This window comes from Seriola aureovittata, chromosome 19 (assembly GCF_021018895.1).
Source record: "Seriola aureovittata isolate HTS-2021-v1 ecotype China chromosome 19, ASM2101889v1, whole genome shotgun sequence".
Lineage (NCBI taxonomy): Eukaryota > Metazoa > Chordata > Actinopteri > Carangiformes > Carangidae > Seriola > Seriola aureovittata.
In genome coordinates, this window is record NC_079382.1 from 24,195,729 (window position 1) to 24,222,732 (window position 27,004).

A 27,004-nucleotide genomic window follows, 5' to 3' on the forward strand; every position below is an offset into this window, starting at 1 on the left:
CAGGTGCAGTCCTCGGTGGCTGTGGGTACTCCGGACTACATCTCCCCAGAGATCCTGCAGGCGATGGAGGACGGGATGGGCCGCTACGGACCGGAGTGTGACTGGTGGTCTCTGGGGGTCTGCATGTATGAGATGCTGTACGGAGAGACGCCATTCTATGCTGAGTCTCTGGTGGAGACCTACGGCAAGATCATGAACCACGAGGTGAGACCACGTTCTGTCCCTGAGTGGGCTTAATCCGGTTTCATCTGAAAACCTCATGGTCCTGTAGGTGAGCCCTCCAGCTGTGGCAGAACGTGGACCCACAGTAGACAAGGTACGTGGACAGGGTCTGTCTGTGTCGTCCTCTTCCTCTGCAGCTGTTTCCAGGTTACTGTTTGTCTCCAGACTCTCGTCCTACTTCCTTTTCTAAATCTGAGCTTGTCCCTCGGTGGACGGACGCCGGCGTCCTGCTCTCATTAAACTCATCTCTCCCTCGTCCTTCCTCCGTCCTCTTTACTCCACTTTCCCTCACTTCTCCTGTTTGTCTCCAGGAGCGTTTCCAGTTCCCCTCCCATGTGACCGATGTCTCAGAGGATGCCAAAGACCTGATCCAGCGCCTGCTTTGCTCCAGAGAACGTCGGCTTGGTCTAAACGGGATCTCCGACTTCAAGAGCCACCCGTTCTTCAGCGGGATCGACTGGGACAACATCCGGTCCGCCGAGGCCCCATACATCCCCGACGTGTCCTCGCCCACCGACACCTCCAACTTTGACGTGGACGACGACGTCCTTAAGAACCCGGTGAGGAGACAAAAACACAAACCCTTCTGTAAACCACTCACATCATACCAGTGTTCTCAATACACCCCAGTTAGAGGACTGTTTCTGGTCCTGTGTCCTGGTGGAAGACCCTAACCCGTCTAGTCTTAGTCCAGCTCCAGAGACCTTAATGACCCAGGACCTTGTTTCCCTGCAGGACATTGGTCTTCCAGTGTCTCACACTGGTTTCACTGGTCAGCACCTCCCCTTCGTTGGCTTCACCTACACCACCGACAGCTGCTTCTCCGACTGCAGCTCCGTCTGCCGAGCGGGTTTCCTTGGCCGCCAGGAGGAGGAGGTGGGGGGGGGAGAAGGAGGGGGGCAGGAGGTGGAGGCCTTCGAAAGGAGGATCCGTCGACTGGAGCAGGAGAAACAGGAGCTGAACCGCAGACTACAGGGTGAGACAGACATGTCTGTATGAACCAGAGTTTACTAAGGTCCTCCTCCTGACCCCTGACCCCTGACCCCTGACCTCTGACCTCTGACCTCTGTGTGCTCCTGTAGAGTCCACTCAGGCCCTGCAGGCTCCAGCTCGAGGAGGAACTCTGACTCGGGACAAAGAGATCAAGAAGCTGAACGAGGAGATTGAACGACTAAAGAAGAAGTTGGCAGGTCAGAGGTCACCTGAGGTCGACCTGTCAGCTGATACTGCAGTACCAGCTGTATACATGTGTTCACATTCTGTGGTCGCCGTGGTAACACCAGTAACAATACATATGTAGTACTGTTGCTTCTAATACTTGTATCAGTTGCAGTATTCAGGTTTCTAAGCCCCGCCCCTTTGGTGTGATAGACTCTGATAGGCTGGAGCACCAGCTGGAGGAGGCGGTCACACTCAGACAAGACTACGAGAGCTCCGCCTCCAAACTGAAGACCCTGGAGAAGCAGGTGAAGACCCTGAGACAGGAGAAAGACGACGTCCACAAGGTAAGGACTGATGCACACAGACACACCTGGACAGACAGGTGAAGACGCTGAGACAGGTCCAGTCTGACGTCTCCTCCTCTCCTCTCTGAGCAGCAGCTGTCCGACTCTCTGGAGCGACTGAGGAGTCAGACCAAGGAGCTGAAGGAGGCGCACTCCCAGAGGAAGCTGGCCCTGCAGGAGTTCTCCGAGCTGTCGGAGAGGATGGCCGAGCTGCGCTCCTCCAAACAGCGTCTGTCCCGTCAGCTCCGAGACAAGGAGGAGGAGACGGACGCGCTGCTGCAGAAGATGGACGCCATGAGACAGGAGATCCGCAAGACAGAGAAGAACCGCAAGGAGGTGAGGGAGTCCTAGTAGGAGTACTTGTAAAACTAGTAGTATCCAACCAACCAATTAGTTAAATAAGGGACATTAGTTTCTGCTAACGTCCATTAACTGATGAAAACCATGACAGGAAGTTGAAATCTAGAAAGGACATGAGTCACCTGTGTAAAACTCCAGCAGAGGGAGCTGGTTCAGTTCTAGGAGGAACACATGATGCAGAGGAGGCATGTGGGACTTGTGGGAACCAGTATTTATGTGCTGCAGTTCTCCCTGTTCACCACTGGATGGCGACAAACACCGTCAGATAAGTGGCGGCACACAGTAGGAGCTCAGGTCCTCATGCTGAATCTGTCCTGCTCCCCCAGAGGGAGACTGAGAGGTGTAGTTCTACCATATCACCACTGGGGGCACTACATTCACTGAGGTCATATCACCAGCTGGATTCTTCCTAACATGATGTTGTCAGTCACTGCCTGTGTCTTTGGAGTCTTACAGGAGCAGGAAGGAGGGGAGACCTTCAGAATAAAAGACTTGTGTCTATGTGTGTCTCAGCTTGAGGCTCAGCTGGATGATGCGAAGGCGGAGGCGTCGAAGGAGAGGAAGCTGAGGGAGCACAGTGAGGTTTACTCCAAACAACTGGAGACGGAGCTGGAGAGCCTAAAGGTCAGAGGTTACACAGAAAAACTGCCCTTTTTAGTCCTCACACAGATAGACTAAGAAACTCACACCCAACAGATGCAAGGGGGTCATTTTGGTTCTGGTTCTAGTCCCAGTCTCAGCAGGGTAGGGGAGCAGCTGCGCGAGGGGCGGAGTCTCAACAGGAGCTGTCCCGTCTGAAGGCAGAGCTTGATAAGAAGGTCCTTTTCTATGAGGAGGAGCTGCTGAGGAGAGACTCTGCCCACTCCTCCGAGATCAAGAACCTCCGCAAAGACCTGCACGAGTCCGAAGGAGCGCAGCTCGCCGCCAACAAGGAGCTGCTGCAGCTCCGAGACAAGCTGGACAAGGCCAAGAGGGACAGGTGAGTCCTGAACCAGATAAACTAGAGGGACAGGTGAGTCCTGAACCAGATAAACTAGAGGGACAGGTGAGTCCTGAACCAGGTTTCTGTGTGTCCCCCTGCAGACAGACCGAGATGGATGAAGTTGTCGCAGCTCTGAAGGAGAAATACGAACGAGAGAAAAACCTGCTGACGGAGGAAAACCGTAAACTGACAGCAGAGACCGACAAGGTGACAAAGCAGTACTGCATCTGTTACTATAGTAATGCTACTCTTACCGTAGTAACACTACACGACCTCTGTACATGACACTGCTGCAGGTTAACGTAGGAACGGTTCTCTCTCTCTCTGTCAGCTGTGCTCGTTCGTCGACAAGCTGACGGCCCAGAACCGTCAGCTGGAGGATGACCTCCAGGACCTATCGTCTAAGAAGGAGAGCGTGGCTCACTGGGAGGCCCAGATCGCAGAGATCATCCAGTGGTGAGTCGGACCACCCCAACCAGCACGTCTGTGGTCAACCACAGGGGAGAGCTCTGTGCTCATCGTCTGTTGTTGTGTTCAGGGTGAGCGATGAGAAGGACGCTCGAGGTTACCTTCAGGCTCTGGCCACCAAGATGACGGAGGAGCTGGAGACGCTGCGCAGCTCCAGCCTGGGAACCAGACCTCTGGTAACACACACACACACACATACAGAACCAGTATGGAACCAGTTCAGGACCCAGTGTTACTACCAGAGGTGACGTTGGGAAAGAAAACGGTCACATGACTCATTTTCATTTTCCTGGTTTGAACCTGATCATTTGATTACTGTCCATAATGATGGGTTAGGCTTTTATTGTGAAAGAGATGGAGGAAGTGTAGGGTATGTTTACCTGTGTGTGTGTGTGTGTGTGTGTGTGTGTGTCAGTGTTACCTGTGTGCTGATTGTTCTTTTAACCTGTTACCTTAGCCTGAGTCGGGAGTGGCCACACCTCCTAGGAAGCCCTGGCCTCCTATTGGTGGAGACAGGAGGGTGAGTGCGTCAGTCACCACTTCCAGCCAACCAGGATTCACTCTAACTTAGTTTAAGAAGCTTGCATGGCTACTGGCCCGCATGTCTGTCACTCATCCTCAGCGCAGGTGGTCCATGGATGCAGGGGGAGGGTGGGATCCAGCTTCAATGGAGGTTCCTTGAAGAATCGTGATGGGAATCGATAAGATTGTATCGATACCAGTGCCACTATCGATTCTGCTTATTGATCGGATTGATCTCAGGCCTGGGCTGACGTGTCGGTTTTCATAGTTCTGCACAGTCCGACCGTCATGTCACTGCTGTCCTTACAGCAGTGACATGTTCAGTGGCAGCATCACAATACAATTAACTGATGTCCCCTAAACGCTTCACCTGAAGGCTGACAGGTATCTACCTGGTGGTCAGTGTAGAGCCGATGTTACGCCAACATATTTACCTGTGTGAGGGTAGTGCTGCTCGGGGAAGTGGGGGCACTTGTCCCCTGAAGAGGTCCAGGGATGGTGTTTGTTATTTGTAGGTTCTTCTTCAGCTGGTAGAAGCGGGAGCAAACCAAGGTGACTCAAAGTCCATACAAGGTCCTGGAGGACTTCCAGTGTCGTTGAACCTGTTCCTTTCGAGGTTTGTATTGAATGCAAAGGCCATGAAGTGGACCGGGTCAATGAAGGCGTTCCAGGGGTCTTGAAAGGAATTTGAGGTAGTTTCAAATTTCTGTGGAGTGATCCAGGGACCGTGTAGGTGTCCCAGTATTCCTTGAAGCGAGGGTTTGAGTTGTTTCTTAGCAGTATTCAAATGGTCTAGTATTGCATTCAAGGGCCGAAGTGTTTCAGGGGCGATGAAGGAGTGAAGTGGTCTTGTGTTGTCGTAAAGGGGATGTGAAGAGAACTTGAAGCAGGTCGAGGGTAGAGTCGGGGTTTACAGGACCTGGCAGTCCTGGAGGTCTCTGGGTTCACCTTGAGGGAGGCTTTCCAGGATCGGGAGAAACATAACATGATACAACACGACCCGGCAGCAACATCGTTCATCAGATCACACAGGATCAGATACCATGGTCACATGACTCCGTGTTTGGGCTGCTCTGATTGGCTGGCTGCTCCATCTGTTACTGTCTATAAGTGGACAGCTAATAATCAGTGTTGTTGTTATGGTGACCTGCAGTCTGAGGCGGGCTGCGCTCTGACACAGAGTGGTAGTTTACCAGGGCTTGATGGTGTGCCCCCCCCTCCAGGACCCCCTGTGGAAGGTGCGCCGCAGTCAGAAGTTGGACATGTCGGCTCGTCTGGAGCTGCAGTCGGCTCTGGACGCTGAGATCAGGGCCAAGCAGCTGGTTCAGGAGGAGCTGCGCAAAGTCAAGGCTGCCAACATCAACCTGGAGAGGTCAGAGGTCACACACAGACATACTGTTTCCCTTTACTTGTCTCACCTGTCTCACCTGTCTCACCTGTCTCACCTGTCTCATCTGTCTCACCTGTCTGCAGTAAGCTGAAGGACTCAGAGGAGAGGAGTAGGGAGATGGGGGAGCAGATGGAGAATCTGAAGAAGGAGATGGAGGAGGGTCGCTCACGCTCTGACAAAGGTGAGACTACCTGGTAACACCTCCCACCCTCTGATACTCACTGCAGCACCAAATGTGGATTCATCTGTCGCTGAAAATAGTCCCCAACAAATGCCCTGTCTCCTCCTCCAGTACAGTATGTATCTGTGAAGTGTGACTTCTCCAGCAGAAACCTGAGCTCAGAGCCACAGACAGCAACAATAAAAACCAGACTGACTCAGCAGGATTCATTTTTATTCAACAAAAGTTACCACATATTCAAATATGAGATGACAGTTTCAAAACAATTCATAGATTATTTATAAAAAGGAAGAGCAATGATCTTAAAACAGATTTCACAGGTTTTATGTTTTGACTTTTCATGATCTTTGAAGACAATAAGAAAATCTAGAAAACGGTGGTTATGTATTTGATCTTTCTATCTGCAGGCCTGAAGCTCCCTGACTTCCAGGACTCCATCTTTGAATATTTCAACACCTCACCACTGGCTCCAGACCTCACCTTCAGAGTGAGTCACCTGAGTGTTTATTATTATCATGGTTATAGTGATGAATGTATTTCTGGCGGGATGCTCAAAAACTTATGACCATGGCATACACGTGAGAATCATCACGTCAGTTTTCATCATGGACATAATACATGTTTGTCTTTTCACTGGATAGGGCTAGGGAAGTCAGCCATTTTGGATTTGGTGTCAATTTTCATTTTACAAACACATTATTGATGATGCACAAAGACTGCACTTTGCCCCCATGTTGAGCCCTATAGGGCTCATGAAACGTTGCACATGTATCAGTGACGTAACTCCATATCTGACGTGGGTACTGAACTTGGTGGGGGGGGGAGTTATGGTGCATGTTGTTTGGTGCTGACCTGTTTTTTTTTTTTTTAAAGATCCTCAAATGAAACAAAGTCTGAGGAGAAACCAGTTTGTGACTCCAGACCAGGACCTGGACCAAGACTGGTCTCACCTCAGACCTTGTTTTGTGGAAGCCTTTATTAAATGTGTGATGTGTTCAGAGTTCGACCAATCACAGTGATGAACCCAAAACAAACTGAGCACTGGGTCACATGATGATGATGTCACTCAGGTGTCTCAGGTGTAAAAGTTGTTTGTTTCTCTCTGACATCGAGGTATCAGTTGGCTCCGCCTCCTCACTGCTTGCTCTCTTAGAGGAAGTAAGTTCACCACATGGTAACCCACAATCCTCTGCAGCAGCTAGTCAGTCATAGCTGTTAGCGTGTTGCTAATAGTTGGCTGTTGGTCATAGACTCTAGACTTCGGCGAGGTGACATAGAGTAGTGACACATGACGCAACCATAACAGGACCTCATGACCCCAGGATTCTGGCCTGCTTCACTGTCAACCTGTTTACTCGTATTTATATATACTACACGCAAAAACCTCACCCACATTGAGAGATCCCGCCCCTCACTCACCGCCCTGCGGCTGTAGACTCGTTAGCATCGAGCATGTGATAGTTCAACCTGTCAGTCACCGACTCTTCACTCCGCCAGCTCTACAGCAGTACTGCAGTACAAGTACTACAGTTCTACTACAGCAGTACTACAGTGCTACTGTATCAGTACTGCTACAGTAATCCTCCTCACTCACCTCAGAGTTGTATATATCGATGATAAATAATTAACATATATAATTTCTGACATCTAAATAGAATATTTTAATTTGATTTGAATAAGGTTATACTCTTTGAGTGTGGTCTGTTGTTAATGACCCAGTGTGAACGTCACAGTGAGATGGTTTGGGCTCAACTAGGGGTGGGCGATATGGCAAAAATATCATATCACGATTTTTTAAAAATAAAATCACGATTTCGATTTTATCACAATCTTAAATTGGAAAAAAAAACAGACAATTTAGACCAAAGAACCTTTCTTAACAGATTTTATTACAAATAGTCGCAGTTTTGCCTGCATGTGCAAACAACGTAAAGTTTAAGGTAAACAACAATAACAACATTCTAATAAAGTGCACTCTTGCAAAAGTAGTAACAGAAAGTAAAATATCAATCAAAGACATTACTGACAGTCATTTAAACAGGATTTATTTATCAAAACACTAAATAGCTTATTGAAATGCAAAAATACAAACTAAAGTGACTGTGGTTATCTCTTTTAGTGCAACAGTTTTGAACGCCTGCGGTACCGCCGGGCCCCCCATTGTTTGGCTCTCAGCATACTGCTTGGGGTGCTTCCTCTTCAGGTGATTAAACAGGTTCGTCGTGTTACCACCTGACGTGCGAACGGTTTCTGTGCAAACTTTGCAAATTACATTTGCTCGCGCTTGATCAGTTGCGGAAAATCCAAACCAGTTCCATATAATGGAGGTGGAATTTTTTTTAGCGACCAACTCCGTTTGGCTTTCAGCCATCGCTCTCCATGTGCTACCGCTACACACACAAACAAGGAGGCGGGTAGGAAAGCGCGTCACTGCCCGTAATTCGCTATGATTGGTCGGTCAGGTTGACGACGTCAATACGTCTGGTGCGTCGATGCATCAGCATAGAACTGCAATTTATAGAATGTGCCCTAGACGATCCCACGATCTCTGCAGTTTGAAAGATCGTCTTCACGTTGTAATCCTTCACGATCTAATATCGTCGTATCGCCCACCCCTAGGCTTAACTCGTCCTGTGACATCAGTGTCAGTGACGTGTTCCTCTACAGTTTTCAGTCATCAGTAACATCTGCTGCTGCAGTATTGATCATTGTTGTTATCGCTCATTTTGTCCATTGTCTTTTTGGATTTGTTTGTGATCGTCATCATTTATTCTCTGATGGCGTGTTCATGGATCATTAAACACACAGCTGGATGTTTCCAGATGAACACATGAATACGACTCAGGAAACTGGATCAGATCAGAGAATCAAAGTGTCCTGATCTGGACTGAAACACGGCGTCTAGATGTTTGTTGTTTCCTCACCTGTTGTTCTTTTACCTGCAGACCACAGACATAGACTCCACCCCACAGAAATCAGAGACCACCTCCCCCTCCCCCTCCACCACCTCCGACAACGAGGTCAGTCTCACACAGGTTGCCTGTTTATGTCAATATGGTATATTACTGTTCATCTGACTGAGTCTCTGTCTGTGACCACAGGAAGTTAAAGCAGCATTTGTCCCAGCGAGCCCCTCCCCCACCTACCAGAGCGCAGCACTGACCACACCAAAGGTATGTGACCGTTTCCCCAGGTGTGATGTTACCTTTGGGGGACTGCAGAATGTGTCTCCCATGTTTTCATCGACATATATGTTTCATGTATGTGTGTTTTCAGCCCAAGGCTCATCAGCTGAGCATCAAGACCTTCTCCAGTCCCACTCAGTGCACACACTGCACCTCACTGATGGTCGGGCTCATCAGACAGGGATACGCCTGTGAAGGTACAGGAACACACACCAACACAACGCTGAGCGGTCACTGTCACCGGCCTGTACTTTGATTGGACGGCAGCAGGACACCACGACTGCATCGGCCTGTACCACCGCCTCCAACTTGCTGCCGTCCACCCATGATTCAAGTTTAACTGAAGTGTTTATTTTCTCAGTGAGGATAATCACAGCAGCAGCAACCAGGTGCTGTGTCGCATCCAAAGAGATGGTTCCCTTCAGTCTGTCTCTCCATGTCTCTCTGCAGTGTGTTCCTTCATCTGCCATGTTTCCTGTAAAGACTACGCCCCCCTGGTCTGTCCTATCCCAGCAGAACAGGCTAAGAGGCCTCAGGGCATCGACGTCCAGAGAGGCATCGGCACCGCCTACAAGGGCTACGTCAGGGTAAGAGCCCCAGGGGGACGTTCTGACAGAGTGGTTCCTCAGTAGTTTCAAAGTGGTTCCTCAGTAGCTCCTCAGTGGTTCCTGGTGCTATAATAGTTCCTCAGTGGTTCCTCAGAGGTCCCTCCGTAGTTCCAAAGTGGTTCCTCAGTGGTTCCACAGTGGTTCCTCAGTGGTTCCTCAGTGGTTCCTCAGTAGTTCCTCAGTAGTTCCAAAGTGGTTCCTCATTGGTTCCACAGTGGTTCCTAGGTAGCTCCTCAGAGGTTCCACAGTGGTTCCTCAGTAGTTCCAAAGTGGTTCCTCAGTAGTTCCACAGTGGTTCCTCAGTAGCTCCTCAGAGGTTCCACAGTGGTTCCTCAGTAGTTCCTCAGTAGTTCCAAAGTGGTTCCTCAGTAGCTCCTCAGAGGTTCCAAAGTGGTTACTCAGTGGTTCCTCAGTGGTTCCTCAGTAGTTCCAAAGTGGTTCCTCTGTAGTTCCACAGTGGTTCCTCAGTGGTTCCTCAGAGGTTACTCAGTAGTTTCAAAGTGGTTCCACAGTGGTTCCTGGTGCTACAATAGTTCTTCAGTGGTTCCTCAGTGGTTCCTCTGTGGTTCCACAGTGGTTCCTCAGTGGTTCCTCAGTAGCTCCTCAGAGGTTCCAAAGTGGTTCCACAGTGGTTCCTCAGTAGTTCCAAAGTGGTTCCTCAGTAGTTCCACAGTGGTTCCTCAGTAGCTCCTCAGAGGCTCCACAGTGGTTCCTCAGTAGTTCCTCAGTAGTTCCAAAGTGGTTCCTCAGTGGTTCCTCTGTAGTTCCACAGTGGTTCCTCAGAGGTTACGCAGTGGTTTCTCAGTGGTTCCACAGTGGTTCCTCAGTGGTTCCACAGTGGTTCCTCAGTAGTTCCTCAGTAGTTCCAAAGTGGTTCCACAGTGGTTCCTCATTAGCTCCTCAGAGGTTCCTCAGTGGTTCCACAGTGGTTCCACAGTGGTTCCAAAGTGGTTGCTCAGTAGTTCCAAAGTGGTTCCTCAGTAGTTCCAAAGTGGTTCATCAGTGGTTCCTCAGTGGTTCCTCAGTAGTTCCTCAGTAGTTCCAAAGTGGTTCCTCAGTGGTTCCTCAGTGGTTCCACAGTGGTTCCTCAGTGGTTCCTCAGTAGTTTCACAGTGGTTCCTCAGTGGTTCCTCAGTAGTTCCAAAGTGGTTCCTCAGTAGTTCCAAAGTGGTTCCTCAGTAGCTCCTCAGAGGTTCCACAGTGGTTCCTCAGTGGTTCCTCAGTGGTTCCACAGTGGTTCCAAAGTGGTTCCAAAGTGGTTCCAAAGTGGTTCCTCAGTGGTTCCACAGTGGTTCCTCAGTAGTTCCACAGTGGTTCCTCAGTGGTTCCTCAATGGTTCCTCTGTAGTTCCACAGTGGTTCCTCAGAGGTTCCTCAGTGGTTTCTCAGTGGTTCCTCAGTGGTTCCACAGTGGTTCCTCAGTGGTTCCACAGTGGTTCCTCAGTAGTTCCTCAGTAGTTCCAAAGTGGTTCCACAGTGGTTCCTCATTAGCTCCTCAGAGGTTCTAAAGTGGTTCCTCAGTGGTTCCACAGTGGTTCCAAAGTGGTTGCTCAGTAGTTCCAAAGTGGTTCCAAAGTGGTTCCTCAGTAGTTCAAAAGTGGTTCCACAGTGGTTCCTCAGTGGTTCCTCAGTAGTTCCGCAGTGGTTCCACAGTGGTTCCTCAGTAGTTCCGTAGTAGTTCCTCAGTACTTCCAAAGTGGTTCCTCAGTGGTTCCTCAGTGGTTCCTCAGTAGTTTCACAGTGGTTCCTCAGTGGTTCCTCAGTAGTTCCAAAATGGTTCCTCAGTGGTTCCTCAGTAGTTCCACAGTGGTTCCTCATTAGCTCCTCAGAGGTTCTAAAGTGGTTCCTCAGTGGTTCCACAGTGGTTCCAAAGTGGTTGCTCAGTAGTTCCAAAGTGGTTCCTCAGTAGTTCCAAAGTGGTTCATCAGTGGTTCCTCAGTGGTTCCTCAGTGGTTCATCAGTGGTTCCACAGTGGTCCCTCAGTGGTTCCTCAGTGGTTCCTCAGTAGTTCCTCAGTGGTTCCGCAGTGGTTCCACAGTGGTTCCTCAGTACTTCCAAAGTGGTTCCTCAGTGGTTCCTCAGTGGTTCCTCAGAAGTTCCAAAGTGGTTCCTCAGTGGTTCCTCAGTAGTTCCACAGTGGTTCCTCAGTAGCTCCTCAGAGGTTCCACAGTGTTCCACTGTGTTCCACAGTACCAGACTCACATGCTGCTTGCTCTGGCAGATTCCAAAGCCCAGCGGGGTGAAGAAGGGCTGGCAGCGAGCGTTCGCCGTGGTATCTGACTGTAAACTGTTTCTCTACGACGTCCCAGAGGGGAAGTCCACCCAGCCAGGGGTGGTGGCCAGTCTGGTCCTCGACCTCAGGTAACCTGTCCATCTGTCTGTCCACTCACCTCATGTTGGGAAGTCTGAGGCAGTCTCTGGTCTTTTGGGAAAACTCAGGGTTCTTTGAGAAGGTTCTGGTAGTTGTTAAACAATGAGTAGCTGTCGAAGAAGCTTTTCTCACATAAAAGAACGGTGGAATTTGATTCCAATTCATCTCATGTGGTTTTAATAGATGTTTTATGCTGATATGAGAATGATTTTCTTGTGTTTTCTGTCTCAGAGACGAGGAGTTTTCTGTCAGCTCTGTTTTGGCGTCAGATGTGATCCACGCCACCAGGAAAGACATCCCTTGCATTTTCAGGGTAGGACACCTCTTCCCCTCCGAACCCTCTCTGTCTGAACTCTGACTTGTGGTTGTCCTGATTTGTTGTTGTTGTCAAAATTAGGTGACGTCATCGCAGCTGATCTCACAGCTCTCCTCGGTATCTCTGCTGGTCCTGGCGGAGAGCGAGGTGGAGAAGAGGAAGTGGGTCCGGATCCTGGAGGGTCTGCAGAGCATTCTGACCAAGAACCTGCTGAAGAGCCGGCAGGTCCACGTTCTGCATGAGGCCTACGACGCTTCACTCCCTGTCATCAAGACTACGCTGTCAGCCGCAGTGCTCGGTCAGTGACGCTCATTTACAACCAGATTAGTAAAATGATATGTGTGTGCAATAAAATAAATATTCAATTAAATAAATATATAAAATTTATCTTAACTTAAAGGTAGGGTAATGGACGGTTACATCTCGGGGGGGGGGGTGTCAAACTTGGCAATGATCCCACACAAAAATGGCCAGGCGCGCAGAGTTTGTTATGTCTGTTTCATCACGTGCCAGAGAGAAAAACTGGAAGTTTCTTGCAGTGTTCTTCAGTGTTATTTCATATCAGTAATTCACCCTGTGATGTTTCTTCAAGACAAACTGATACAATTGTCTTTGTCCGGTGTTAGCAGCTAGACAACAAGCCTGAATGAGCTTTCAGCTTATTTGCTATTAGCTTGTTTAGAACTTGTATAATTGTCTCTGTCTCAGTGTCTATGTCAGAAAATGGTCTTGTGAAAGCTGCTTTTTGGGAACCCAAACGCTGCTAAAGAGTCTTAACTTTATCGGCTGTAATGACGCCCAAGATAACAAATGTCTCATAAATGTCTCGCTTGATGTGATTAGTTTGGTCTTGCAGACTTTTTGATAACAGGCAGTTCAGGTTGTTTTTCAGTTGCCAGTTTGTCGGATGGATCCTCTTTGATTATGAAGATAACACACAGAACACATTGTCTCTGTTGGCAGATCGAGAGAGGATCGCCCTGGGAACAGAAGATGGACTGTTTGTGGTTGAGGTCACCAGAGACGGTGAGACAGACAATTTAATGTTCAGATCAAAAGTTGTGTTTAAACTTTAGGCGACACAGCAGATACAAAACTGGTACAGAACTGGTGTTAAAGTGTTTTTTTACCTAGAGTCCAGTGTCTTTTCTCAGAAACATCATGTCCAATTGTCTCTATGTGGTAGACAAGTAATCTGTCTCTGTTTCCAGTGATTGTGCGAGCAGTCGACAGTAAGAAGATCTATCAAATCGATTTGATTCCAAAGGATAAAATCATCGCTCTGCTCTGCGGTCGGAATCGTCAGGTTCACCTTCACCCCTGGGGGGTTCTGGACGGAGCGGAGCCTGCCTTTGACTTTAAGCTGACGGATACCAAAGGCTGCCAGGCTCTAACCACAGGGGTGCTCCGACCGGGAGGCCCTGCCTGTCTGCTGGCTGCTGTCAAACGCCAGGTCAGTCTCCTGGAAACCACAGCTGTGGTTCTACGGTTCTGCTTCTGTTTCTATGGTTCTAATTCTGTTCTTGTCCTAATGGTCCAGTTCTGTTTACGTTCTTCCAGGTTCAGTGCTACGAGATCATTACAGTGAGGCCTCACCATAAGCGTTTGTGGGAGGTCCAGGCTCCAGGTGTGGTGCAGTGGTTGGGGATGGTGAGAGAGCGGCTGTGCGTCGGGTATCCGTCAGGCTTCGCTCTTCTGGCCCTGCAGGGCGAGTCGTCCCCCATTAGCCTGGTGAGCCCCGCTGACCCGTCGTTGGCCTTCCTGTCCCAGCAGCCGTTGGACGCCCTGCACGCCCTGGAGGTCGGATCCAGTGAGCTGCTGCTCTGCTTCAGCTCACTTGGCATCTACGTGGACGGACAGGGCCGCCGGTCTCGGACCCAGGAGCTGATGTGGCCCGCCACCCCGCTCGCATGTAGTATGTTACTCCTATTGGTACTGATGTCATCATGGAGGAGGAAGTACATGTACCACAGGTCAGACAGGTGAAGCTGGTGGTCAGGTGAGTTCAGACAGGTGAAGCTGGTGGTCAGGTGAGTTCAGACAGGTGAAGCTGATGGTCAGGTGAGTTCAGACAGGTGAAGCTGGTGGTCAGGTGAGGGCGAGATGATGCTGGTAGTAAGGTGAGTTCAGACAGGTGAAGCTTGTAGTGAGGTGAGTTCAGACAGATGAAGCTGGTAGTCAGGTGAGTTCAGACAGGTGAAGCTGGTGGTCAGATGGGTTCAGACAGGTGAAGCTGGTGGTCAGGTGAGTTTAAACAGGTGAAGCTCGTGGTCAGGTGAGTTCAGACAGGTGAAGCTGGTGGTCAGGTGAGGACAGGTGAAGCTGGTGGTCAGGTGAGGACAGGTGAAGCTGGTGGTCAGGTGAGGGCGAGATGATGCTGGTAGTGAGGTGAGTTCAGACAGGTGAAGCTGGTAGTGAGGTGAGTTCAGACAGGTAAAGCTGGTGGTCAGGTGAGTTCAGACAGGTGAAGCTGGTAGTCAGGTGAGAACAGACAGGTGAATCTGGTGGTCAGGTGAGTTCAGACAGGTGAAGCTGGTGGTCAGGTGAGGGCGAGATGATGCTGGTAGTCAGGTGAGTTCAGACAGGTGAAGCTGGTGGTCAGGTGAGGGCGAGATGATGCTGGTAGTCAGGTGAGTTCAGACAGGTGAAGCTGGTGGTCAGGTGAGCTCAGACAGGTGAAGCTGGTGGTCAGGTGAGTTCAAAGAGGTGAAGCTGGTGGTCAGGTGAGTTTAGACAGGTGAAGCTGGTGGTCAGGTGAGTTCAAAGAGGTGAAGCTGGTGGTTAGGTGAGTTCAGACAGGTGAAGCTGGTGGTCAGGTGAGGGCGAGATGATGCTGGTAGTGAGGTGAGTTCAGACAGGTGAAGCTGGTGGTCAGGTGAGTTCAGACAGGTGAAGCTGGTAGTCAGGTGAGAACAGACAGGTGAATCTGGTGGTCAGGTGAGTTCAGACAGGTGAAGCTGGTGGTCAGGTGAGGGCGAGATGATGCTGGTAGTCAGGTGAGTTCTGACAGGTGAAGCTGGTGGTCAGGTGAGTTCAGACAGGTGAAGCTGGTGGTCAGGTGAGTTCAGACAGGTGAAGCTGGTGGTCAGGTGAGGGCGAGATGATGCTGGTAGTCAGGTGAGTTCAGACAGGTGAAGCTGGTGGTCAGGTGAGCTCAGACAGGTGAAGCTGGTGGTCAGGTGAGTTCAAAGAGGTGAAGCTGGTGGTCAGGTGAGTTTAGACAGGTGAAGCTGGTGGTCAGGTGAGTTCAAAGAGGTGAAGCTGGTGGTTAGGTGAGTTCTGACAGGTGAAGCTGGTGGTCAGGTGAGGGCGAGATGATGCTGGTAGTCAGGTGAGTTCAGACAGGTGAAGCTGGTGGTCAGGTGAGTTCAGACAGGTGAAGCTGGTAATCAGGTGAGAACAGACAGGTGAATCTGGTGGTCAGGTGAGTTCAGACAGGTGAAGCTGGTGGTCAGGTGAGGGCGAGATGATGCTGGTAGTGAGGTGAGTTCAGACAGGTGAAGCTGGTGGTCAGGTGAGGGTGAGATGATGCTGGTAGTGAGCTGAGTTCAGACAGGTGAAGCTGGTAGTCAGGTGAGTTCAGACAGGTAACCAGCAGGTGTACAGTATATGTAAAAGGGTAGACAGGTGTGAAACCTGTCCTTGTCTTTCCAGGTTCTAACTCGTCCCACCTGACGGTCTACAGTGAATACGGAGTTGATGTCTTTGATATTCACACCACAGAGTGGGTTCAGACCATCTCCCTACGCAAGGTAACCAATCACAGCACAGCACAGCCTGTAATCAGCCAGTTACATTGAGGACTAACTGAGGACCTTGTTCTGTCTCTGTCCTCAGATCAGACCTCTGAATGTTGAAGGGACGTTAAACCTGCTGAGTTCAGAACCTCCTCGTCTGATTTACTTCAGCAACACCTCATCAGGTAATGACCACACACCTGAACTTGAACGTCCACACACTTGAACCTGGACCCACAAACTAATGTCTCTCTGTCCGTCTCTACCTGTCTGTCTTCAGAGGGTGACCTCACCATCCCGGAGACGTCGGACCACAGCAGGAAGTTGATGGTTCGAACTCGCAGCAAGAGAAAGTTTCTCTTCAAGGTTCCTGAGGAGGAGCGACTTCAGCAGAGGAGGTGACTCAGCGAAATAAAACATCAATGACTCAGCAAAAAGTTTTGTGTGTGTGTGTGTGTGTGTGTGTGTGTGTGTGTGTGTGTGTGTGTTTGTTTTGTCACGTGCGTTGTCATGTATTTTGTCATGTGAGTGTGTCGTCACGTGTTGACATGTATTTTGTCGTGTGTGTCGTCACGTGTGTTGTCATGTGATTGTGTGTATGTGTCGTCACGAGTTATGTATTTTGTCGTGTGTGTGTGTGTGTGTCGCCACGTGTGTTGTCATGTGTGTCTTGTGTGTGTGTCACGTGCGTTGTCATGTATTTTGTCATGCGAGTGTGTGTGTGTGTGTGTGTGTCGTCACGTCTTGTCATTTGTGTCTTGTGTGTGTGTCACGTATTTTGTCATGTGAGTGTGTGTGTGTTGTCATTTGTCATGTGAGTGTGTGTGTGTCGTCATGTGTGTCATGTGAGTGTGTGTGTGTGTGTTATCATGTAAGTGTGTGTGTGTGTGTCGTCACGTGTTGTCATGTATTTTGTTGTGTGTGTGTCACCACGTGCGCTGTCGTGTGTGTGTGTGTGTGTGTGTGTGTGTGTGTGTGTGTTTGTTTTGTCACGTGCGTTGTCATGTATTTTGTCATGTGAGTGTGTCGTCACGTGTTGACATGTATTTTGTCGTGTGTGTCGTCACGTGTGTTGTCATGTGTGTCTTGTGTGTGTGCACGTGTGTGTGTGTGTCATCACGTGTATTGTCATGTGATTGTGTGTATGTGTCGTCACGAGTTATGTATTTTGTCGTGTGTGTGTGTCGCCACGTGTGTTGTCATGTGTGTCTTGTGTGTGTGTCACGTGCGTTGTCATGTATTTTGTCATGCGAGTGTGTGTGTGTGTGTGTGTGTGTCGTCACGTCTTGTCATTTGTGTCTTGTGTGTGTGTCACGTATTTTGTCATGTGAGTGTGTGTGTGTTGTCATTTGTCATGTGAGTGTGTGTGTGTCGTCATGTGTGTCATGTGAGTGTGTGTGTGTGTGTTATCATGTAAGTGTGTGTGTGTGTGTCGTCACGTGTTGTCATGTATTTTGTTGTGTGTGTGTCACCACGTGCGTTGTCGTGTGTGTGTGTGTGTAGGTCGTCACGTGCGTTGTCATGTGTCGTGTGTGTGTGTGTCGTCACGTGCGTTGTCATGTGTCGTGTGTGTGTGTGTGTGTGTCGTCACGTGCGTTGTCATGTGTCGTGTGTGTGTGTGTGTCGTTACGTGTTGTCATGTATTTTGTCGTGAGTGTGTGTGTGTATGTTGTCACGTCACGTGTGTTGTCATGTATTTTGTCACGTGTGTGTGTTGTCACGTGTTGTCATGTATTTTGTTGTGTGTGTGTCACCACGTGCGTTGTCGTGTGTGTGTGTCACGTGTTGTCGTGTGTGTGTGTGTGTGTCTCGTCACGTGTGTTGTCATGTGTCGTGTGTGTGTGTGTGTGTGTGTGTAGGTCGTCACGTGCGTTGTCATGTGTCGTGTGTGTGTGTGTGTGTGTGTCGTCACGTGCGTTGTCGTGTGTGTGTTGTCACGTGTGTTGTCATGTATTTTGTCACGTGTGTGTGTGTGTCGTCACGTGTGTTGTCATGTGTGTCTTGTGTGTGTGTCACGTGCCTTGTCATGTATTTTGTCATGTGAGTGTGTGTGTGTGTGTGTCGTCACGTCTTGTCATTTGTGTCTTGTGTGTGTGTCACGTATTTTGTCATGTGAGTGTGTGTGTGTTGTCATTTGTCATGTGAGTGTGTGTGTGTCGTCATGTGTGTCATGTGAGTGTGTGTGTGTTATCATGTAAGTGTGTGTGTGTCGTTACGTGTTGTCATGTATTTTGTCGTGAGTGTGTGTGTGTGTGTGTGTGTGTCGTCACGTGTGTTGTCATGTGTGTCTTGTGTGTGTGCGCGCGTGTGTGTCGTCACGTGTGTTGTCATGTGAGTGTGTGTGTGTGTGTCGTCACGTGTGTGTGTGTGTGTGTGTGTCGTCACGTGTGTTGTCATGTGTGTCTTGTGTGTGTGTGTGTCGTCACGTGTGTTGTCATGTGTGTGTGTGTGTGTGTTGTCATGTGTGTCTTGTGTGTGTGTCTCGTCACGTGCATTGTCGTGTGTGTGTGTGTGTGTAGTCACGTGTGTTGTCATGTACTTTGTCATGTGAGTGTGTGTCGTCACGTGTGTTGTCATGTATTTTGTCGCGTGTGTCGTCACGTCACGTGTGTCTTGTGTATGTGCACGTGTGTGTGTCGTCACGTGTGTTGTCATGTGTGTCTTGTGTGCGTGCGCGTGCGTGCGTGTGTGTGTGCGCCGTCACGTGCGTTGTCATGTGTGTCTTGTGTGTGTGTGTGTGCGCGCACGCGTGTGGGTGTGTGTTGTCACGTACTTTGTCGTGTATGTGTGTCGTCACGTGTGTTGTCATTTACTTTGTTGTGTGTGTGTGTGTCGTCACGTGTGTTGTCATGTACTTTGTCGTGTGTGTGTCGTCACGTGTGTTGTCATGTGTGTCTTGTGTGTGTGTGTGTGTGTGTGTGTGTGTGTGTGTGTGTGTGTGTGTGTGTGGTCACGTATGTTGTCATGTGTGTCTTGTGTGTGTGTCGTCACGTCAGTGTCATGTACTTTGTCATGTGAGTGAGTGTGTGTATGTGTGTGTATGTGTGTGTTGTCGTGTGTGCGCGTGTGTGAGTGTGTGTGTCGTCACGTGTGTTGTCATGTCTGTCTTGTGTGTGTTTCCAGGGAGATGCTGAGGGACCCGGAGCTCAGGTCGAAGATGATCTCTAACCCGACCAACTTTAACCACGTGGCTCACATGGGACCAGGAGACGGGATGCAGGTCCTGATGGACCTCCCTCTGGTAACTCCTCTTCTTTGTGCTGCCTCCTCCTCATGCCGGCATGTTCTCCGCCCTCACCTCCTCCCCCCTCTGACAGCTCTGTTCATCACACTGACTCCTCCTCTCTTCTCTCCTCCTCTTCCCCCTGTCTCACTTCCCTCACCCCCTCCTCTTTGTCCACCTCCCTTATTAAGGTTGGTGACGTTGCCTCCCTTTCCCCCTCCCCGTCTCCCTCCCCCTCCTCCTCCTCCCGTCACACCCTCATCTCTCCCCCCTCCAACTTTGAGCACGTCTATCACATGACGTCGGCGTCGGCCGGCGCCTTCTTGCAGAAAGACGCGTCCTCTTCCTCCTCCTCCCAGCAGAGCCTCCTGCAGCCTTCCTCCTCCTCCTCCTCTCCCTCCACCTCCTCTCTGGGAAGGGTAGGCCAGCTTCTCTCTATCTCCCTCACCCTTCTCACCCTCCTCCCCCATGTTCTCCTCTGGTCTGCAGTGGTCCCTCCTCTTTGTAAACCTTCACCAGGTGACGCTGCGTTCAGGTCAGGTGTCTGATCTGTTGGTCACATGACCGTTAGAATGATGATGTAATGGAACACCTGAATGTACAACAGCCCTGAATACAGCAGTGAGACAGGTGGTCGTCAGGGTAACAGTGTGAAGCAGACAAGTCTTACATCATCATCATCATCATATAAATGAAAGAGCAGTGTTCAGGTGTGTGACCTGTGACATGAACGCAGCGTCAGGTGAGGGCGGGGCTAAAAGGACAGGATTGCCTTTGTTCTTATTCAACCTGGGTTCTGTGAAGTCCTGCTCCCTCTGCAGTACTCAGTAACTACATATCCCATGAGTCTTAGCAACAGAAACTGTTCTGTGTTTCTGAGTGGGAGGGGCTTCATACGACCACGGTGGTGGTGGTGGTGGTGGTGGGGGGGTCCTCTGAGGTGTCAGCCTGTGAATCCTGAGAGTGTGTTCACTGTGTGTGTGTGTGTGTGTGTGTGTGTGTGTGTGTGTGTGTGTTCGTGTGTTCGTGTGCAGAGTGTGATGCCTTCCTCTCAGGATGACTCTGTCAAAGATAAGCCCCGCCCCCTGTCCAGTATCTCCCGCCACCAGAGAAGCAAGACGCACATCACTCGTACAGCTTCAGGTAAACACACACCCAGACACACAGGTAAACACACACCTGGAGCATAGCTGCAACAGACAGTCACAGGAACATGTTGATCATCAGTCTGAACTGATCTGAGATCTGTCTGATCTGGACCCTGAGTCTGAGAGTCATGGTGGTCATGCTGCTTATTGTTCACTTCTCCTCCTCCTCCTCTTTCTTCTCTTCTCTTGATGTCAGACTAGAACAGTTGTAGTGTTGTTACACTGCTCTCATCAGCTCTGGAAGAATCACACCTTCAGAACATTTAGAACCTTCAGAACTTTTAGAACCTACAGAACCCACAGAACATACGGAACCTTTAGAACCTACAGATCCCACAGAACATACGGAACCTTTAGAACCTACAGAATCCACAGAACATACGGAACCTTTAGAACCTACAGAACCCACAGAACATACGGAACCTTTAGAACCTACAGATCCCACAGAACATACGGAACCTTTAGAACCTACAGAATCCACAGAACATACGGAACCTTTAGAACTTACAGAACCCACAGAACATACAGAACTTTTAGTACCTACAGAATCCACAGAACATACGGAACCTTTAGAACCTACAGAACCCACAGAACATACGGAACCTTTAGAACCTACAGATCCCACAGAACATACGGAAGCTTTAGAACCTACAGAATCCACAGAACATACGGAACCTTTAGAACCTACAGAACCCACAGAACATACGGAACCTTTAGAACCTACAGATCCCACAGAACATACGGAACTTTTAGAACTTACAGAACATACAGAAATGAAGGTGAAAATTGTTCATCCTGTCCTCAATGATGTCATCTGTAATCTGTGTTTCTGTTGGTTCAGATTTTGGGGGAGCAGCGTCCTCTCGTGGCGTCTCTGAACCAGACCAGGAACTGGACCGAGAGGTAGCAACACACACCACACCGCACACACAGCACACCGCACCGCACACACACCGCACCGCACACACCGCATCACACACCGCATCACACACCACACACACCACAGCACACCACACCGCACACACACCACACCGCACACACACACAACACACCACACCACACCACACCGCGCACACACCACACCGCGCACACACCACACCACACCGCGCACACACCACACCACACCACACCGCGCACACACCACACCACACCGCGCACACACCACACCACACCGCGCAAACACACAACACACCACACCACACCGCGCAAACACACAACACACCACACCACACCGCGCACACACCACACCACACCACACCGCGCACACACCACACCACACCGCGCAAACACACAACACACCACACCACACCGCGCACACACCACACCGCGCACACACCACACCACACCGCGCAAACACACAACACACCACACCACACCGCGCACACACCACACCGCGCACACACAGCGCACACACCGCGCACACACCACACCGCGCACACACAGCGCACACACCGCGCACACACCACACCGCGCACACACAGCGCACACACCGCGCACACACCACACCGCGCACACACAGCGCACACCCCACACCGCGCACACACCACAACACCCCACACCACACCACACCACAACACACCACACCACACCACACCGCGCACACACCACACCACAACACACCACAACACCCCACACCACACCACACCACCACACCACACCACACACACACACCACACCACAAAACACCACAACACCGCGCACACACCACACCACACCACACCACAACACCCCACACCACACCACAACACCCCACACCACAACACACCACACCACACCACACCACACCGCGCACACACCACACCACAACACAACACACCACACCACACCGCGCACACACCACACCACAACACAACACACCACACCACACCGCGCACACACCACACCGCGCACACACCACACCACAGCACACCGCACACACACCACACCGCGCACACACCACACCACAACACAACACACCACACCACACCGCGCACACACCACACCGCGCACACACCACACCGCGCACACACCACACCACAGCACACCGCACACACTCAAACAATTGGAGAAACACTCAATTTCAAACACTTTGACGGAGGCTGGTCTGAATGAACTGAACCCCCCCACCTCTCTCTCTCTCTCCATGTGTTGTTAATGTCTCTCACCCAGCCGGACTCGGACTCCACCAAACACTCAACCCCCTCCAACAGCTCCAACCCCAGCAGCCCCCCCAGCCCCAACTCCCCCCACCGCAGCCAGCTCACCCTGGACGGCCTGGACTCCGAGCCCTGAGGCCCCGCCCCCTGAGCACCTGAGGGGCTGAATGAGCCAATCAGGCTGCGGACTGAGAGTTTAGATTTTACTTTGATGATTTTATTGTGGCGGACTGAGCTTCCTGCTGCTTTTATGTTGTTGGATTTTACTTGCTGGGAAGCCGCGCCCCCTGGTTTTAACCCTGCTGATGGCTGCTGTGTGTTTGACCTTTGACCTTTATTCTAATTGGCTCTCTGAGACCAATCACCTGCTCTTCTTCTTCATTAAAGAACTTCCTGTTGAGCTTTAGTGGACTGTTAGCCGCTGAGATAACTGGCTAACTTCCTGTCAGACGGGAGGTTTCACTCTGATGGAAAAACACTGTATGAATTAATTTTGAAGTTTTGTTAAAGTTGCACATCATCTTCATTGTTGTTGTAGAGAAAAATAATCTTTGATTTTGTGTCAGTGATGATCTTTCCTGTTGCAACACCCCCCACCCCCCACCCCCCCGACCCCGCCCTCTGACATCAGAGCTCAGGTAGGGTCAGGTGAGGGGGACACACCTGAACACTACTGCTCTGTTTCTTCCAGAATCACCAGTTAAAGAATCTTTGTAACTAAAACCTGTTAGCAGCCAAACAAACAATAAAAGAATCTGAATCTGTGTGTGTGTGTGTGTGTGTGTGTGTGTGTGTGTGTGTGTGTGTGTGTGTGTGTGTGTGTGTGAGAGAGTGAGAGAGTGAGAGAGTGAGTGAGAGAGAGTGTGAGAGTGAGTACAAACACCTGGACAGGTGAACCGACAGCTTCATTGTTTTTATCTTTATCTACAGTTTCAGTTTTACACCAAACGAGACGCTCGTTCCCTCCATCAACCAATCAAGTTACAGGAAACACTCACAGTCTCTCCTTCCTGAAGTGTTTCTGCAAAACATGATGTCACAGTGAAGATGACCTTTGACCTCACTTCATTATGTTATCTTGAGTTGTGTCATAATTAGATGAGTTCTTGAGTTATGGTCAAAACCCTGTGACCTTTGACCACCAATTTCTGATCAATTCATCCTCGAGTCAAAATGAATGTGAAGAAGTTCCCTCGAGCTGTGACATCACTGTGAGGTCAGAGGACGGGCGCCGCCAGACTTCATATTTAATTCAGCTCATAGACTGCAGGCTCCTCGTTAATGATTGATTAATCCCTAAATTGTGTCTGACAGGCCAATGAATATTTAATGAGAAGGCGTGGCTCTCTGCTTGTTTACACACCGGGATCCAGCCAATCAGAGTGTCCGGATGAGAGCAGGGAGACAGCAGAACCAGTAAGAGGGCAGGACAGGAATCAGGTCAGAGACTGTTGTTCACTTACATGTTGTTTCTGAAGCTTTCAACCACCTGCTCTGGTCTTCCTCTCAAATAAACTGTTGTTGTTCAGACTGAGTGAGGATGATGAGTGATGAAGAGGGACTGACGTGTAGGTCTCACAGTCCTGCTGAGGATCTGCTGTGATGTGGACTCTGGAGGAGCTGATTGGATCAGACCTGAGTTCTGGACTACGAAACTGGTTCAACATATCCAGGATAACTTCCTGTGATCTGGTTTATCTCAACCTGATCATCTGCTCTGACGCTGGTTCTCACCTGGTTTACCTGTCCAGAAACACTGACACCTGCGGGTGAACTCAGGTACAGTGATGTCATCAAGTGAAATGTAAACAAAGTAGAAAAAGTAGTAATAATTCGAATGAAGATAAAAGAAAATAAGTTTCTACTTTTGTCTGAAACTGAATGTGATGAAAACAAGAGAGAAAGAAAAGAGAAGTGGTTGATTTCTGATGAGTCAAATATTAATTTGTAATCATGAATATTGATCAGTTTAGTTATTGATCAGTGTAGAACAGTGTGTGGATCATTATTTCTCATGTTATCCTGAGCTAAGTGATGAAGAAGAGTAGTTTCATAGTTATTATGGACTTATTTTCCCTCACCACGGGTTTCATGATGTTTAAATTTATGTTTGTTGTTCTTCCAGGAAGCGTGGTTCACTTCCTGTTAACAGACACAATGTGACAGTGTTAAAACCACACACTTGCACACACCCACAAACATGTTTCCTGATGCACAAGTTCAACTTCCTGTTGAGTTCACTTCTTCTTTCTCTGAATCAGAACAAAATTAGCTGCAGCAGAAATGATCAGCTAACGACTTCAATCCTTTACATCAGAGTGTCGACACGTCTGAGCCCACTGACAGAAAACACACACGTCAAACATGTTCAGATGTTTCACCTGTGAAACATGAACCAGCAGCACGTTTATCTGTTTACCCTGGGTTTACCTGTCCAGGTACGAGCGCGTTCATGAATGAACCATGAATGAATTTCTTAATATGAGAATAAAACGCTGATAATTGCCGGTAAGTTCAGTTATAGCAACGTCCAACAGTGACATTCAACCAGGTGAAATGTAACAATACGATCACATGACTGGAATAAAAAATATTATTTCCATGTCTAAATATAATTTCTGTTAAAGTCAGACTAAAGATATATTGTAAATAAGTGAATTAATTATCTTGTATATCATTATCATGTATAATTTTCACTCTTCAGTCTGATGATGAACAAACTGTTCTGAACGTGTTCATGTTCATGTCAGACTGTTTCTGCTGCAGAGGAGAGGAGAGGAAGAGGAGGAGAGGAAGAGGAGAGGAGAGGAAGAGGAGGAGACGAAGAGGAGAGGAGAGGAAGAGGAGGAGAGGAAGAGGAGGAGAGGAAGAGGAGAGGAGAGGAAGAGGAGGGACAGAAAAGAGGAGAGGAAGAAGAGAGTTAGAGGAGGAGAGGAGGAGAGGAAGAGGAGGAGAGGAAGAGGAGGGAGAGAAAATAGGAGAGGAAGAGGAGAGGAAGAGGAGAGAGGAAGAGGAGAGAAAGAAAAGAGGAGAGGAAGAGGAGGAGAGGAAGAGGAGACAAAGAAAAGAGGAGAGAAGAGGAGAGGAAGAGGAGGAGACAAAAAAAGAGGAGAGGAAGAGGAGAGGAAGAGGAGACAAAGAAAAGAGGAGAGGAAGAGGAGAGGAAGAGGAGAGGAAGAGGAGGAGAGGAGAGGAGACAAAGAAAAGAGGAGAGGAAGAGAGAGGAAGAGGAGAGGAAGAGAGAGGAAGAGAGGAGAGGAGAGGAAGAGGAGGAGGAGAGGAGGAGGAGGAGGAGGAGGAGACAAAGAAAAGAGGAGAGGAAGAGGAGAGGAGAGGAAGAGGAGAGGAAGAGGAGGAGAGGAGGAGGAGACAAAGAAAAGAGGAGAGGAAGAGGAGAGGAAGAGGAGGAGAGAGGAGGAGGAGAGGAGGAGAGGAGGAGAGGAAGAGGAGAGGAGGAGAGGAGGAGGAGACAAAGAAAAGAGGAGAAGAAGAGGAGGAGGAGAGGAGAGAGGAGGAGGAGGAGACAAAGAAAAGAGAGAGGAAGAGGAAGAGGAGGAGGAGGAGGAGGAGAGGAGGAGGAGACAAAAAAAGAGGAGAGGAAGAGGAGAGGAAGAAGAGGAGGAGAGGAGGAGGAGACAAAGAAAAGAGGAGAGGAAGAGGAGAGGAAGAGGAGGAGAGGAGGAGGAGACAAAGAAAAGAGGAGAGGAAGAGGAGAGGAAGAGGAAGAAGGAAGAGGAGGAGAGGAGGAGGAGGAGAGGAGAGGAGACAAAGAAAAGAGGAGAGGAAGAGGAGAGGAAGAGAGGAGAGGAGAGGAGAGAGGAGAGGAAGAGGAGACAAAGAAAAGAGGAGAAGAAGAGGAGAGGAAGAGGAGAGGAAGAGGAGAGGAGAGAAGAGGAGAGGAAGAGGAGAGAAAGAAAAGAGGAGAGGAGAGGAAGAGGAGAGGAAGAAGAGGAGAGGAAGAGGAGAGGAAGAGGAGGAGACAAAGAAAAGAGGAGAGGAAGAGGAGAGGAAGAGGAGAGAAGAGAGAGGAAGAGGAGAGAGGAGGAGGAGACAAAGAAAAGAGGAGAGGAAGAGGAGAGGAAGAGGAGAGGAAGAGGAGAGGAAGAGAGAGGAGAGGAAGAGGAGGAGACAAAGAAAAGAGGAGAGGAAGAGGAGAGGAAGAGGAGAGGAAGAGGAGGAGACAAAAAAAGAGGAGAGGAAGAGGAGAGGAAGAGGAGGAGAGGAGGAGGAGACAAAGAAAAGAGGAGAGGAAGAGGAGGAGGAGGAGGAGGAGAGAGAGGAAGAGGAGAGGAAGAGGAGACAAAGAAAAGAGGAGAGGAAGAGGAGAGGAGGAGAGGAGGAGAGGAGAGGAAGAGAGGAGAGGAGGAGAGAAGAGAGGAGAGGAAGAAGAGGAGAGGAGAGGAAGAGGAGACAAAGAAAAGAGGAGAGGAAGAGGAGAGGAAGAGGAGAGGAAGAAGAGGAGAGGAAGAGGAGAGAAAGAAAAGAGGAGAGGAAGAGGAGAGGAAGAAGAGGAGAGGAAGAGGAGAGGAAGAGGAGACAAAGAAAAGAGGAGAGGAAGAGGAGAGGAAGAGGAGAGGAAGAGAGGAGAGGAGGAGGAGACAAAGAAAAGAGGAGAGGAAGAGGAGAGGAAGAGGAGAGGAAGAGGAGAGGAA

The 27,004-nt window shown here is 49.7% G+C and overlaps 1 protein-coding gene across 5 annotated transcripts in view; it reads left to right on the plus strand.

The window, feature by feature from the left end:
* Positions 1-23,116, plus strand: part of cdc42bpb (CDC42 binding protein kinase beta (DMPK-like)) — a 36,221-nt gene extending 13,105 nt beyond the window's left edge. The window contains exons 7-39 of one of the 5 annotated variants that reach the window (XM_056405322.1): positions 4-204; positions 534-782; positions 958-1,198; positions 1,305-1,412; positions 1,594-1,727; positions 1,821-2,063; positions 2,601-2,711; positions 2,816-3,066; positions 3,171-3,276; positions 3,401-3,525; positions 3,608-3,713; positions 3,995-4,057; positions 5,283-5,431; positions 5,533-5,630; positions 6,038-6,117; positions 8,576-8,650; positions 8,732-8,803; positions 8,907-9,012; positions 9,266-9,402; positions 11,644-11,783; positions 12,025-12,106; positions 12,191-12,407; positions 13,073-13,135; positions 13,321-13,562; positions 13,670-14,024; positions 15,764-15,861; positions 15,947-16,031; positions 16,127-16,244; positions 18,970-19,087; positions 19,261-19,488; positions 20,104-20,212; positions 21,059-21,120; positions 22,366-23,116. In XM_056405322.1, coding sequence (XP_056261297.1) covers positions 4-204; positions 534-782; positions 958-1,198; positions 1,305-1,412; positions 1,594-1,727; positions 1,821-2,063; positions 2,601-2,711; positions 2,816-3,066; positions 3,171-3,276; positions 3,401-3,525; positions 3,608-3,713; positions 3,995-4,057; positions 5,283-5,431; positions 5,533-5,630; positions 6,038-6,117; positions 8,576-8,650; positions 8,732-8,803; positions 8,907-9,012; positions 9,266-9,402; positions 11,644-11,783; positions 12,025-12,106; positions 12,191-12,407; positions 13,073-13,135; positions 13,321-13,562; positions 13,670-14,024; positions 15,764-15,861; positions 15,947-16,031; positions 16,127-16,244; positions 18,970-19,087; positions 19,261-19,488; positions 20,104-20,212; positions 21,059-21,120; positions 22,366-22,488 — 4,695 coding nt within the window. In that variant the 3' untranslated portion in view covers positions 22,489-23,116. Of the gene's footprint in view, positions 1-3; positions 205-533; positions 783-957; positions 1,199-1,304; positions 1,413-1,593; positions 1,728-1,820; positions 2,064-2,600; positions 2,712-2,815; positions 3,067-3,170; positions 3,277-3,400; positions 3,526-3,607; positions 3,714-3,994; positions 4,058-5,282; positions 5,432-5,532; positions 5,631-6,037; positions 6,118-8,575; positions 8,651-8,731; positions 8,804-8,906; positions 9,013-9,265; positions 9,403-11,643; positions 11,784-12,024; positions 12,107-12,190; positions 12,408-13,072; positions 13,136-13,320; positions 13,563-13,669; positions 14,109-15,763; positions 15,862-15,946; positions 16,032-16,126; positions 16,245-18,969; positions 19,088-19,260; positions 19,489-20,103; positions 20,213-21,058; positions 21,121-22,365 lie in introns of those variants that run through there. The other 4 variants (XM_056405324.1, XM_056405323.1, XM_056405326.1 and 1 more) reach the window with 4 other exon arrangements.
* Positions 23,117-27,004: the final 3,888 nt, after the last annotated feature.